Source organism: Eschrichtius robustus, chromosome 13, assembly GCF_028021215.1.
Source record: "Eschrichtius robustus isolate mEscRob2 chromosome 13, mEscRob2.pri, whole genome shotgun sequence".
NCBI classification, from domain to species: domain Eukaryota; kingdom Metazoa; phylum Chordata; class Mammalia; order Artiodactyla; family Eschrichtiidae; genus Eschrichtius; species Eschrichtius robustus.
This window is the reverse complement of record NC_090836.1, coordinates 81,988,102-82,002,278: the sequence shown is the minus strand read 5'-3', so window position 1 is coordinate 82,002,278 and position 14,177 is coordinate 81,988,102. Positions and strand designations below refer to the sequence as shown.

Genomic DNA, 14,177 nt, shown 5'->3' with positions numbered 1-14,177 from the left:
CGAATGGCCATGTGTGACTGGCAGGTCGGAGAAGAAGAGCTCTCAGTGTTCAGGGGACAGTGAGGAAGCCCATCTGATCTGAACTGTTTTCCCTTTCAGAGCCTCAAGAATGGGTCACTTTGCCAAAAGCCTTCCCTGTTAGTCAAGCAATCTAACTGCTTCTTAAATGCTAACCTGGTCTAGCCCACATAGACCAGAATTTTATTTTAAACAAAATTCTGGAGAAATAGAAACTGGATCAAGTTCATCGTGGGTTTCAACCTGCATATTGTATCACTGGATTACTGAAATAAATACCCTCTTAATTCATATCCCTGTCACCATTCTTTCCTTCCTCCAATCCATTTGATATGTTGCTGTCAGAGAAATTGCTTATCATAGCCCTGCTTAAAAAAAGAAAAACAACTTAATAATCTTCCACTGTATATAAATTAAAGTTAAGATTTAATAGACTGTTAAGACCCTCCATGATCTGGTACCGACCTACTTTTCTAATCACTTCTCACCACTCCCTTTCACATGCCCTAGATTCTGGTCAGACCCCTGGGGGTTCCCATCCTGTGTTTCCTACCTGGGCTCTTGACTCATACTTCCACCTATCTGAAATGCCTATTTCCCTACCTGCACATTTCTAAATCTTGCCTGTCCATCAGGACCCAGGCCAAGTGGCTTCTCCCCGTGAAACCTTTCCTAGTCTCATCACCAGAAAGCCTCCTCCCAAGGAACAAAAACTTTATGTGCACTTCACTTTTTACCATTATTTACAATTATTCGTGAACATTTGTGAGCCACACTACCAGCCTCCAACTTGTATATCCTGCTCATCTTTGAATGCCCATTGTACCTATCTCAGCACCTGGTTATCTAGTAGGTGCTCAACAAGTTTTTTTTTTTTTTTTTTGGCCACGCTGTGCACTTGCAGGATCTTAGTTCCCGAACCAGGGATTGAAACCCAGGCCCACGGCAGTGAAAGCTCAGAGTCCTAACCACTGGACCACCAGGGAATTCCCTCAATGAGTTTTTTTCTGTTGTTCTTGTCTTTTTAAAGAAAGATTCTGGTTACATAGAGTTACTCTGGTTACATGGTATTCCATATTATGTATTTATGTTCTTTTTTTATCTCCTATAAACAACACTTTAGCCAAAGACAATCAACAAGAGCTGGAAAATGTCTTTGGAATTAATGACAGAAAGTTTATATTGTATGAGAAAACAGGACCTGTGTTTAGAGAGGCTTAAAATATACCTCTAAATGAAACAGAGATTTGCCTAATGACTACTAATATAATTACTGTACAATTAATATTAAACTTCTCTTGGAAAATTCACTTTCCCCTTTAACTGAAAGCTATATTGACTAATATATTCAAAATATATGCAAATTACTACTTCATAAACACTTCAGCACTCATTTGGGAAAGATTCCGAGATAAGAAGTTTAAAAATATACCAAAGGTCAGTAAAGACTGAAGCACTTTGTAAACCTCTTTAAGTTATCATCAGCATTGGAGCCCTGATCATAGAAATACAACCCATGTTCTTGAGACTAAAGAAGTATTATTCATTGATAATATACTCTACCTGACCATTACCAATGACGAACCAAATTTTATCTTTGTACGTTCCCCTAGCTTTGTTAAAAGCAGGCTGAAGTGTGCGCTTGCCAGATACAGGTTCATCTGAGCTTTCCAGGGCATCTCCTCAAGAAATATTTGATGAAACCTCTTCTTTTTAACATAATTTAATATTAAAGGATTCAAGTTATCTACCAGGAATCGATGTGCTACTTTTCGAACATCAGCTCTCTTATTTCTGCAGAGGGAGAAGGAAGTTTTGAAATTATACAAACTTCCAGACATTTAACAAAGAAGAATGATTCCAATTTGTACAAAATACATCAAGAAGTCACCTGACTGCCCTTATGCAAATGTTTCTGGTTTATCTGTCATTCCCTTAGCGCTAAAAATGTGAACTAGGACAGTGAAGCAGGCACGAGGATAAACACTAGGGATCAAGACACTATGAATTGCCTTCAATTCTCTCTGATGTCTGTGTGCTAGGCTCAAACCAAACAGCGCCTTTCTCTTCCGTCACCAAAAGGCCACTGAGATTAGACAACTAAATTATAACATTATAATGTTCACATTCATCAACTAACTTCAATATTAAACAAGAAAATCATTTCTCTGTTCTGTTCCTTAAGGAACAAAAACAATGGAGCCAAATTTTTTCTAACATTAGCTAGACTACAGAGGAAATAAAACAGTCAACTATATGTGAAATAACTTCATACATCCATATGCAGTGTGCTCTGGAAAAAACTAATATCTCAAAATTTAGCTAATAGTTTAGATTTTAAGTATAACATATATTCAATTTGTTTCAAATTATTCCTATCAAAATCTCAAAGTAGCCCACCTAATTTTATAATTACATAGTTGTTTATATGGCATGACTATTTCTTCAAAATACTTTATCTTTTTTTTTTTTAACCCTTGACAATGTTGCTGCCTCATTGGTCTGTGCCATTCTACCTGATTTATATTGGAGAAGGCGAAGAAAAGATCTCAACTGGTAAGTTAAAGTATCTTGCTCACTTTAATAGATAACATGTCTGCATCTGAATCAATACAACACACACACACACACACACACACACACACGGAAGAAAAGGAAGGAAAGAGGGATGGATGGAAGGAAGGGAGATAGACATTGTTGCATGAGAAAAACAGATATTCTGAAGAACAAAGGAAGGAAGGAAACTACTTTTTGATATGTAGTGTTGACATTATCATTCAGTGCTAAATATTTTGTATTTTGTTGATGACTTCCTTTTAATCCAAAGTTTTTTGAGCTTTTTGCTGTTGTTTGGTTGTCTTAAGTAATGTTTTTTGGTTTCCAAACAAATGGAAATGTTTTAAATCACTCTACCTTAAAAATTAAAAATATAATTTCCAAAATAAAAATCAATCTTATTCCTGTGTGAAGAGGTCAAGTCACCTCAAAAGGCCAAGGAGAGTGACAGGACTAGCTGCACCTTCCCTGCCACAGAGGGTGAGATCATACAGGGAGATACTTCTCACTTTGGCGTTAGGATCATTTTGAGCTGGAGGTAAATGAGAATGAACAGATGCAGAAAGATGCCTTCTTGGAGGTTCCCTTATCTGATAGAAAATAGAAACTTCTGAAAAATGAAGAATGCCATAAATCTCCTCTCCTGGGAAATCTTATGGCCATGAAGACGGAAAATCAGCGTCAAGATGGGCCTGCCCAAACAAGCCTTACTCCATTAGTTTCTCTCATATTTCTACCAGAGTTTGCTGCTCTTGAAAGCCTAAACCCCTTTTCCTTCTTTTGTCACTTTACTATAACTTTGTTGTTCTTTTGTTACGATGCCACACAAGCCCAAGTCCTAACCACCCCTTTGAGTTACTCATCACTGAGTTCTCCCATGCATATGCTAACATTAATAAACTCCTGTTTGTTTTTCTCTTGTTAATCTGTCTTTTGTCAGTCTAATATTACAGAGTCCCAGCCAGGGAACTTAGGAGGGTAGAAGGAAAAATAATTTTTTCCTTGCCTAAAATCTCAATGAAGCTGTTAAAAAAAAAAAAAAAAAGAAGCTGGGAAGTAATAAGAATAAAAGCAAAAATTAAGGGCAAGGAAAATACAATAAAGAAGACTTACAAAGACAAAATTTGGCTCTTTGAAAAAATGGGGAAAAAACAGACAAACCTCTGGCAAGATAAATCTCAAAAATATGAGAGAAGACAAAAATTAATGAAGTTAGGAATGAAATACAGGGTGTAACTGTAGATATAGCAGAGATTCAAAAGATAACATGAGAATATAATAACGTTTTATGAATATATTTGAAAATTTAGATAAAATGGATAATTTCCTAGAAAATAGAATTCATCAAAAGGAACTCAAAAAAAAAATCACAGATTCAGAGTGGCTATTAATCTTAAAGAAGTTGAATCAGTAGGTAAAAAATGAATGTATGTGTGCAGACATAGTATGTTATAATAAAAATATACATTTGGTCTTTGTCCTTTGTTCCAGGTACAGATCTCCTAAAACTTGGAGTTTCCTGAGTGATAGGAGTTTCTTGTTATTCATGATGAGCCCCTTTGGAACACACCTGAGTCTAGTAAGGTGCTAGACTCAGGTGCTAGTAAAGTGACTCAGGGTTGGGCCCCTAGAGAGCCTCAGGATAGGGGCTGGTCACCGGAAAAATCAAACACATGATTACTAAGTGGAACTCTCAGCCCCAACCCCCAGTCTCTGGGGACAGTGACTGCAGATTGGGTTTTTTAAAAACCTATGAACAATAAGGTTCAGAGAGCTTCCAGGCTGGTGAACACATCCACTTGCTGGGAGAGCAATGCATCACAACTTCACAGGGACAGAGGTTCCTGTGCTCAGGACCCTTCCAGACATTGTCCTATGAGCCCCTTCATCTGGCTGTTCACATGCATCCCTTATAAACCAGTAAACATAAGTGAAATGTTTTCCTGGGTTCTGGGAGCCATTCTAGCAAACTACTGAACCTGAATGGGGTGAGGCGGAATTATGGGGACCCCCTAGTTTGTAGTAGGCTGGGCAGAAATGTGGGTAGCCTGGCCATCCCATTTGTGGCCGGCATCTAAAGCGGGGCCAGTCTTGTGGGGCAGGGTCCTTCAACTTGTGGGATCTGATGCTGACTCCAGGTAGATATTATCAGAATTGAATTGAATTTTTATGCTATAGCTCTGTAAGATGCTACCATTAGGAGAAACCAGGCAAAGGGTTTTGTATCCTTGGATGTAGAATATCTTTTTTGACAGTTTCCAGTCTTTTTTATCAATGGTTGTTCAGCAGTTAGTTGTAATTTTGGTGTGCTCGTGAGAGGAGGTGAGCCCAAGGTCCTTCTACTCTGCTATCTTGTCCCAACTCCCTGAGAAGTGGCTGATTTTGGAAGACACATACTGTTGGAGTCAAAAGTGTGAGAAAAAGACACTGCGCACAGTTTAACATTTATGTATTAATGTAATTCACTGCATAATCAGATTAAAGGAGAAAAAAATCTTAGTGAAGAACAAATATTCAACAAGACTGAACACAATTCAGAAGAAAACTTTCAGAAAACAAGAAATAGAAGACAATTTCCTAAATTTGATAGAGTATCTTCCCAAATCCCACATAAATATACCCACATAAATATGCCCAACTGATTTTTTGCAAAGCTGCAAAAGCAAATCAGTAGAAGGAGGACAGTCTTTCCAACAAATCGTACTGGAGCAGTTGGATATCTATAAGTAAAAACATAAATCTCAATCCCTTATACAAAAAGTTAATTTAAAATGGATCACAAGTAAATATAAAACATAAAACTATAAAACTTGGGGAAAAAATATATGACCTAGGGCTAGGCAGTGTTCTTAGAAGTGACACCAAAAGCACAACCCATTAAAGGAAAAATTGATAAGTCAAACATCATCAAAATTAAAAACTTTTGCTCTGTGAAAGACTGTGAAGAGGATGAAGAGGCAAGCTACACACTGAAAAAAAATATTTGCAAACCACATATCCAACAAGGGCCTTGACCTATATCTAGGATATATAAAGATCTCTCAAGCAATTTCCTAATTGTAAAATCAAACATTTAAATTGATGAAGAAAACACCTTACTACCTCAGTTAGAGAAGAATTTCAAAAATAATAAAGAGAAATGTTGATACATTTGACCCAATTAACAGTCATAGCTTTTGATTTAAAAAAAGATGACTTTCAGGGACTTCTCTGGCGGCACAGTGGTTAAGAATCCGCCTGCCAATGCAGGGGACATAGGTTCAAACCCTGGTCTAGGAAGATCCCTCATGCCGTGGAGCAGGTAAGCCCGTGTGCCACAACTACTGAGCGCAGAGCCTGCAAGCCACAACTACTGAAGCCCTCATGCCTAGAGCCCGTGCTCTGCAACAAGGGAAGCCACCGCAATGAGAAGCCGCACACCGCAATGAAGAGTAGCCCCGCTCGTCACAACTAGGGAAAGCCCGCGTGCAGCAACAAAGACCCAATGCAGCCAAAAATAAATAAATAAATAAATAAATAAATAGATGAATGAATGAATAAAAAAAGATGACTTTTAAAATGTAAATGGATGAGCCTCAAACTGGGAAAAGCATTAGTATCCAAACTTCTAAAAATAAATGAAAAAACAAAAGTTGCAAATGTGCAAAGGATCTAAACAAGCAGTCTTGAGAACAGAAAAACCCTAGGGTTTAAAAGAAACATGAAAAGCTGCCTAACCTCATTAGTAATCAAAGAAATAAAAATTAAAATAACAAGGAGAGAAAATTTCACAGCTCATAGGTCCACAAAAATTTGAAAATTTGATAATAATATTAAGTATCAGGGAAGATGCTGACTAAGGGAAATTTGACACACCACTGATGAAAATTTTAAAGCAATTTAGCAATATCTAGAAATGTTAAAATGTTCATATCCTGGGAACTACACTCCTGTGTATTTACTCCAGAAACTCTCACATGTGCATATGGAGATATATATAAGAATGTCCTTTGTAGCACTGTTTACATAATGGAAAGTTGGACTAGACTTGTGTATAATCAACATGAAGAAAATCTCATAAACATAATAGTGAGGAATAAGAGCAAATTGGCAAAAAAAATTGTAAAAAATAATACTGTATGTTATTTAGGGGCATATACATATATAATTGAAGTATAAAGTCACTTATAAGCATGATAAATGCCAAATTTTGGATTGTATTACTTCTGGGATAGAGGGGGACAGAAATGCATCCCAAACACTTTATATGGTATGCTGCATATTGGGTACATGTTCATTTGTTATATTATTTTCTATACTCATCTAAAATATGTCATAATTTAAATAAAGAAAATGAAGGGATAATCAAACAGAGCATAGGCAAATGCAAACAAAAAGAAAGTAAGAGTGGTTTAATTAATATTTATATGTTGAAAATTAAGATCAAAATCACTAAACAGGTAAAGGAAAGCATTACATAATGAAGGTAAGATATATAAAGAATGTATGAGAATCATAAATGTGTACTCGTGACAATAAAAGCTAAACATACCATGATAAGTTTTATGGTTTAAGTTTTATAAACAAGAACATTATCTGCCAATAATTAAAAGTAATTTACCAGTTTAATCTCGTGGCCACTCTTATCTAAATTACTGCTATCACCACCTCCACTCCAGGCCAGTTACTCTATAGTACATCATCCTGTTCATTTATTTTATAAAATTTATCAAAAATTTAAATTGTCTTGTTTCTTTTGCACAACAAAGGAAACCATAAACAAGACAAAAAGACAACCCTCAGAATGGGAGAAGATATTTACAAACGAATCAATGGACAAAATATACAAACAGCTCATGCAGCTCAATATCAAAAAAACAAGGAACCCAATCAAAAAATGGGCAGAAGACCTAAATAGACATTTCTCCAAAGAAGACATACAGACGGCCAAGAGGTACATGAAAAGATGCTCAACATCACTAATTATCAGAGAAATGCAAATCAAAACTACAGTGAGGTATCATCTCACAACGGTCAGAATGGGCATCATCAGAAAATCTACAAACAATAAATGCTGGAGAAGGTGTGGAGAAAAGGGAACCCTCTTGCACTGTTGGTGGGAATGTAAATTGACACAGCCACTATGGAGAACAATATGGAGATTCCTTAAAAAACTAAAACTAGAATTACCATATGACCCAGCAATCCCACTACTGGGCATATACCCAGAGAAAACCATAATTCAAACAGACACATGCACTGCAATGTTCACTGCATCACTATTTACAATAGCCAGATCATGGAAGCAACCTAAATGTCCATTGACAGATGAATGGATAAAGAAGTTGTGGTACATATATACAATGGAATATTACTCGGCCATAAAAAGGAATGAAATTGGGTCATTTGTAGAGACTTGGATGGACCTAGAGACTGTCATATAGAGTGAAATAAGTCAGAAAGAGAAAAACAAATATTGTCTATTAATGCACATATGTGGAATCTAGAAAAATGGTACAGATAAACCAGTTTGCAAGGCAGAAATAGAGACACAGATGTAGAGAACAAACGTATGGATGCCAAGGAGGGAAGGGGGGGTGGGATGAATTGGGAGACTGGGATTGACATATATACACTAATATGTAAAAAACAGATAACTCATGAGAACCTGCTGTATAGCACAGGGAATTCTACTTCACTTCGCTGTACAGTAGAAACTAACACAACATTGTAAAACAACTATACCCCAATAAAAAATAAATAAATAATAAATAAAATAAATAAAAAAATAAATTGTTTATTTGTGTCTTTGTTTATTTTGTGTTCCTTTTATTAGTATGTAAGCTCCCTGATGGCAGTGATCTTATCTGTCTAGTCTACCAGTGTATCCCTGGTGCCTAAAATAATGCACAACACATAGTAACCCTCAAGTAAACATTTAATTAATTAATCAATCAATACCTTTCTTGCTCCGCCATTTCAGAAATAAAAGGATTTTTATTCAAAAATTCTCTTAGAGTTTCGTTTTTTTTAGATCTCTGTCTGGGCTTCATTTCTGTAGTCTTAACATGGGAGATAACAAAAATGTTACAAATCCAATTTAAAATCTTAACACAATACTATAATTTACTTGTACTCTAATGCTTATCTTTTGACATTAAAATAGTGGTTTCTTTATGCCACTCAATTAAAATTATTATCAAAAGTAAAAGAAGTACCCCTGTAGACAAAAAAAAAATGGTTATAAAAATATCCTTGTGATAAGAATTAAAATATATTGCATAATTATAAAATTATGCTTGTTGGTATTCTCTTCTGTTTCACATTATACTAAATTATAGTACAGCCAACCATCTCCAGATACATGAATCTCTTAAGTTCATTAACTTAAAATTCAAAATTTATATGAAACTTACTCTTCCAATCTCCACTACTGCAGCTCTGAACTTCTTCATAGGTTTGATGACCTTTTTACACAAAGTATTGTCCTTATATTTCATTTTTCTTATTCCAAGTAGGGACTCATTCCTCCTAATACAAAAAGATAAAGTCAGTTAAAAGGATCGGCAAGAATTTATAAAACTACCCCAAAGTAATAAAACTTTAAGGAGTATTGTCACTGAAATTATGCTAGAAGAATACCCATAATTGTTTATATCCCACGCATAAATGAGACTATGATACTCCTGGTCGTCATTGAATAGCTAGCCTCTCAAAAGAGCAAAATGTAAATCACACCATAAAAATGTGATGAGAGCTGAAGTATGATCTAGGAGGAAGAGAACTGAACTGAAAATAAAACGTGAACACTCCCCTTTAAAACTGAGAAGATAACTACATAAGAGTGACCCTAGACAAACTACCTTGCTTCCAACAGACCTCAGTCCTTTTAGTTCCATCATGTGCAAGCTCCCAGCTACTATCAACTTCTGGATATCAACAAGAGATAAGCATTTTAGATGACTACACTCATCCCTTGGTAACTGCAGGGGCTTGGTTCCAGGACCCCCCCAGATACCAAAAGCCAAGGATGCTCAAGTCTTTTATATAAAATGGCATAGTACTTTCATATAACCTACACACATCCTCCTATATACTTTAAATCATCGTTAGATTATTTAAAATACAATGTAGGCTTCGGAGGTCAGATCCCAGGGAGAGGACTGGGGTTGGCTGTGTAAACACAGCCTGAAGGGGGCTAGTGCGCCACAGTTAGCAGGGAGGGAGTCCGGGAAAAAGTCTGGAACTGCCTAAGAGGCAACAGACCATTGTTTCGGAGTGTGTGAGGAGAGGAAATTCAAAGCATGGCGTAAACGAGCTTCAGAGACGGGTGCAAGCCGCGGCTATCAGCGCGGACCCCAGAGACAGGCATGAAATGCTAAGGCTGCTGCTGCAGCCACCAAGAATCCTTTGTGCAAGCACAGGTCACTATCCACACCTCCCCTCCCAGGAGCCTGTGCAGCTCGCCACTGCCAGGGTCCCATGATCCAGGGACAACTTCCCAGGGAGAACACACGGCGCCCTCAGGCTGGTGCAATGTCACGCTGGCCTCTGCCACCACAGGCTCATCCCACATTCCATACCCTTCCCTCCGCCCCGGCCTGGGTGAGCCAGAGCCCCCTAATCAGCTGCTCCTTTAACACCCTCCTGTCTGGGCGAAGAACCCATGCCAGAGGATGACCTACGTGCAGAGGCGGGGCCAAATCCAAAGCTGAACCCCAGGAGCTGTGCGAACAAAGAAGAGAAAGGGAAATCTCTCCCAGCAGCCTCAGGAGCAGCAGATTAACTCTCCACAATCAACTTGATGTACCCTGTATCTGTGGAATACCTGAATAGAAAACGAACCATCCCAAAGCTGATGCGGTGGATTTTGGGAGCAACTGTAGACTTGGGGTTGCTGTATGTGACTGACTAGTTTCTGATCTTTATGTTGATCTTAGTACAGTTTTTAGCATTTGTTATCACTGGTGGATTTGTTTATTGGTATAGTTGCGCTCTTCTTTTTTTTAAATTACTTTTTAAATTTTTTTATTTTAATAATATTTTTCTTATTTTTTTACTTTATTAACTTTATTTATTTTATTTTATTTTTTCTTTCTTTTCTTTCTCCCTTTTCTCCTGAGCCTTGTGGCTGACAGGGCTTTGATGCTCTGGCCAGGTGTCAGGCCTGCGCCTCTGAGGTGGGAGAGCCGAGTTCAGTACATTGGACCACCAGAGACCTCCCAGCCCCACGTACTATCAATTGGTGAGAGCTCTCCCAGAGACCTCCGTCTCAATGCTAAGACCCAGCTCCACTCAATGGCCAGCAAGCTCCAGTGCTGGACACCCCATGCCAAACAAGTAGAAAGACAGAAACACAACCCCACCCATTAGCAGAGAGGCTGCCTAAAGTCATAATAAGTTCAGAGACACACCAAAACACACCACCGGACGCGGTCCTGCCACCAGACACACAAGATCCAGCCTCATTCACCAGAACACAGGCACCAGTACCCTCTACCAGGAAGCCTACACAACCCACTGAACTAACCTTACCCTCTGGGGGAAGACACCAAAAACAATGGGAACTATAAACCTGCAGCCTGCGAAAAGGAGACCCCAAACACAGTAAGTTAAGCAAACTGAGAAGACAAAGAAACATGCAGCAGATGAAGGAGCAAAGAAAAAACCCACCAGACCAAACAAATGAAGAGGAAATAGGCAATCTACCTGAAAAAGAATTGAGAGTAATGATAGTAAAGATGATTCAAAATCTTGGAAATAGAATGGGGAAAATACAAGAAACGTTTAACAAGGACCTAGAAGAACTATAGACCAACAAACAATGATGAACAACACAATAAATGAAATTTAAAATCCTCTAGAAGGAATCAATAGCAGAATAACTGAGGCAGAAGAATGAATAAGTGACCTGGAAGATAAAACAGTGGAAATAACTACCACAGAGCAGAATAAAGAAGAAAGAATAAAAAGAATTGAGGGCAGTCTCAGAGACCTCTGGGCAAATATTAAATGCACCAACATTCGAACTATAGGGGTCCCAGAAGAAGAAGAGGAAAAGAAAGGGACTGAGAAAATATTTGAGGAAATTATAGTTGAAAACTTCTCTAATATGGGAAAGGAAATAGTCAGTCAAATCCAGGAAGTGCAGAGAGTCCCATACAGGATAAATCCAAGGAGAAACATGCCAAGACACATATTAATCAAACTATCAACAATTAAATACAAAGAAAAAATATTAAAAGCAGCAAGGGAAAAGCAACAAATAACATACAAGGGAATCCCCATAAGGCTAACAGCTGATCTTTCAGCAGAAACTCTGCAAGCCAGAAGGGAGTGGCAGGACATATTTAAAGTGATGAAAGGGAAAAACCTACAACCAAGATTACTCTACCCAGCAAGGATCTCATTCAGATTTGACGGAGAAATTAAAACCTTTACAGACAAGCAAAAGCTAAGAGAATTCAGCACCACCAAACCAGCTTTACAACAAATGCTAAAGGAACTTCTCTAGGCAGGAAACACAAGAGAAGGAAAAGACCTACAATAACAAACCCAAAACAATTAAGAAAATGGTAACAGGAACATACATATTGATAATTACCTTAAATGTAAATGGAATACATGCTCCAACCAAAAGACACAGACTGGCTGAATGGATACAAAAACAAGACCCGTATATATGCTGTCTACAAGAGACCCACTTCAGACCTAGGGACACATACAGACTGAAAGTGAGGGGGATGGAAAAAGATATTCCATGCAAATGGAAATCAAAAGAAAGCTGGAGTAGCAATTCTCATATCAGACAAAACGGACTTTAAAATAAAGACTATAACAAGAGACAAAGAAGGACACTACATAATGATCATGGGATCAATCCAAGAAGAAGATATAACAATTGTAAATATTTATGCACCCAACAGAGAAGCACCTCAATACATAAGGCAAATGCTAATAGCCATCATAAAAGGGGAAATTGACAGTAACTCAATCATAGTAGGGGACTTTAACACCTCACTTTCACCAATGGACAGATCATCCAAAATGAAAATAAATAAGGAAACACAAGATTTAAATGATACATTAAACAAGATGGACTTGATATTTATAGGACATTCCATCCAAAAACAATAGAACACACTTCCTTCTCAAGTGCTCATGGAACATTCTCTTGGATAGATCATATCTTAGGTCACAAATCAAGCCTTGGTAAATTTAAGAAAATTCAAATCGTATCAAATATCTCTTCTGACCACAACGCTATGAGACTAGATATCAATTACAGGAAAAAGAGTGTAAAAAATACAAACACATGGAGGCTGGCTAAACAATACACTACTAAATAACCAAGAGGTCACTGAAGAAATCAAAGAGGAAAACAAAAAATACCTAGAAACAAATGACAATGAAAACACAAAACCTATGGGATGCAGCAAAAGCAGTTCTAAGAGGGTAGTTTATAGCAATACAATCCTACCTCAAGAAACAAGAAACACCTCAAATACACAACCTAACCTTACACCTAAAGCAATTAGAGAAAGAAGAAAAAAAAAAAAAACCCCAGACTTAGCAGAAGGAAAGAAATTGTAAAGATCAGATCAGAAATAAATGAAGAAAACAATGGCAAAGATCAATAAAACTAAAAGCTGGTTCTTTGAGAAGATAAACAAAATTGATAAACCACTAGCCAGACTAATCAAGATAAAAAGGAAAAAGACTCAAATCAACAGAATTAGAAATGAAAAAGGAGAGGTAACAAATGACACTGCATAAATACAAAGGATCATGAGAGATTACTACAAGCAACTATATGCCAATAAAATGGACAACCTGGAAGAAGTGGACAAATTCTTAGAAAAGTACAACCTTCTGAGACTGAACCAGGAAGAAACAGAAAATATAAGCAGACCAATCACAAAGCAATGAAACTGAAAATGATTAAAAATCTTCCAACAAACCAAAGCCCAGGACCAGATGGCTTCACAGGCAAATTCCAACAAACATCTAGAGAAGAGCTAACACCTATCCTTCTCAAACTCTCCAAAATATTGCAGAGGGAGGAACACTCCCAAATTCATTACAGGAGGCCACCATCACCTTGATACCAAAACCAGACAAAGGTGTCACAACAAAATAAAACTACAGGCCAATATCACTGATAAACATAGATGCAAAAATCCTCAACAAAATACTAGCAAACAGAATCCAACAGTACATTAAAAGGATCATACAGCATGATCAAGTGGGATTTATCCCAGGAATGCAAGGATTCTTCAATATATGCAAATCAATGGATGTGATACACCATATTAACAAATCGAAGGAGAAAAACCATATGATCATCTCAATAGATGCAGAAAAAGCTTTAGACAAAATTCAATGCCCATTTACGATAAAAACCCTCCAGAAAGTAGGCATAGAGGAAACTTACCGCAACATAATAAAGGCCATATATGACAAACCCACAGCCAATACCGTTCTCAATGGTGAAAAACTGAAACCATTTCCACTAAGATCAGGAACAAGACAAGATTGCCCACTCTCCCACTATTATTCAACATAGTTTTGGAAGTTTTAGCCACAGCAGTCAGAGAAGAAAAAGAAATACAAGGAATCCAAAT

At 37.4% G+C, this 14,177-nt stretch overlaps 1 protein-coding gene across 2 annotated transcripts in view; it reads right to left on the bottom strand.

Moving 5' to 3' along the window:
* Positions 1-14,177, bottom strand: part of CFAP54 (cilia and flagella associated protein 54) — a 305,843-nt gene that overhangs the window by 160,559 nt on the left and 131,107 nt on the right. For both annotated transcript variants that reach the window (XM_068561127.1, XM_068561128.1), the window contains exons 31-33: positions 8,970-9,084; positions 8,515-8,615; positions 1,582-1,812 (exon numbers count right to left, since the gene is read on the bottom strand). In XM_068561127.1, coding sequence (XP_068417228.1) covers positions 1,582-1,812; positions 8,515-8,615; positions 8,970-9,084 — 447 coding nt within the window. The remainder of the gene's footprint in view (positions 1-1,581; positions 1,813-8,514; positions 8,616-8,969; positions 9,085-14,177) is intronic.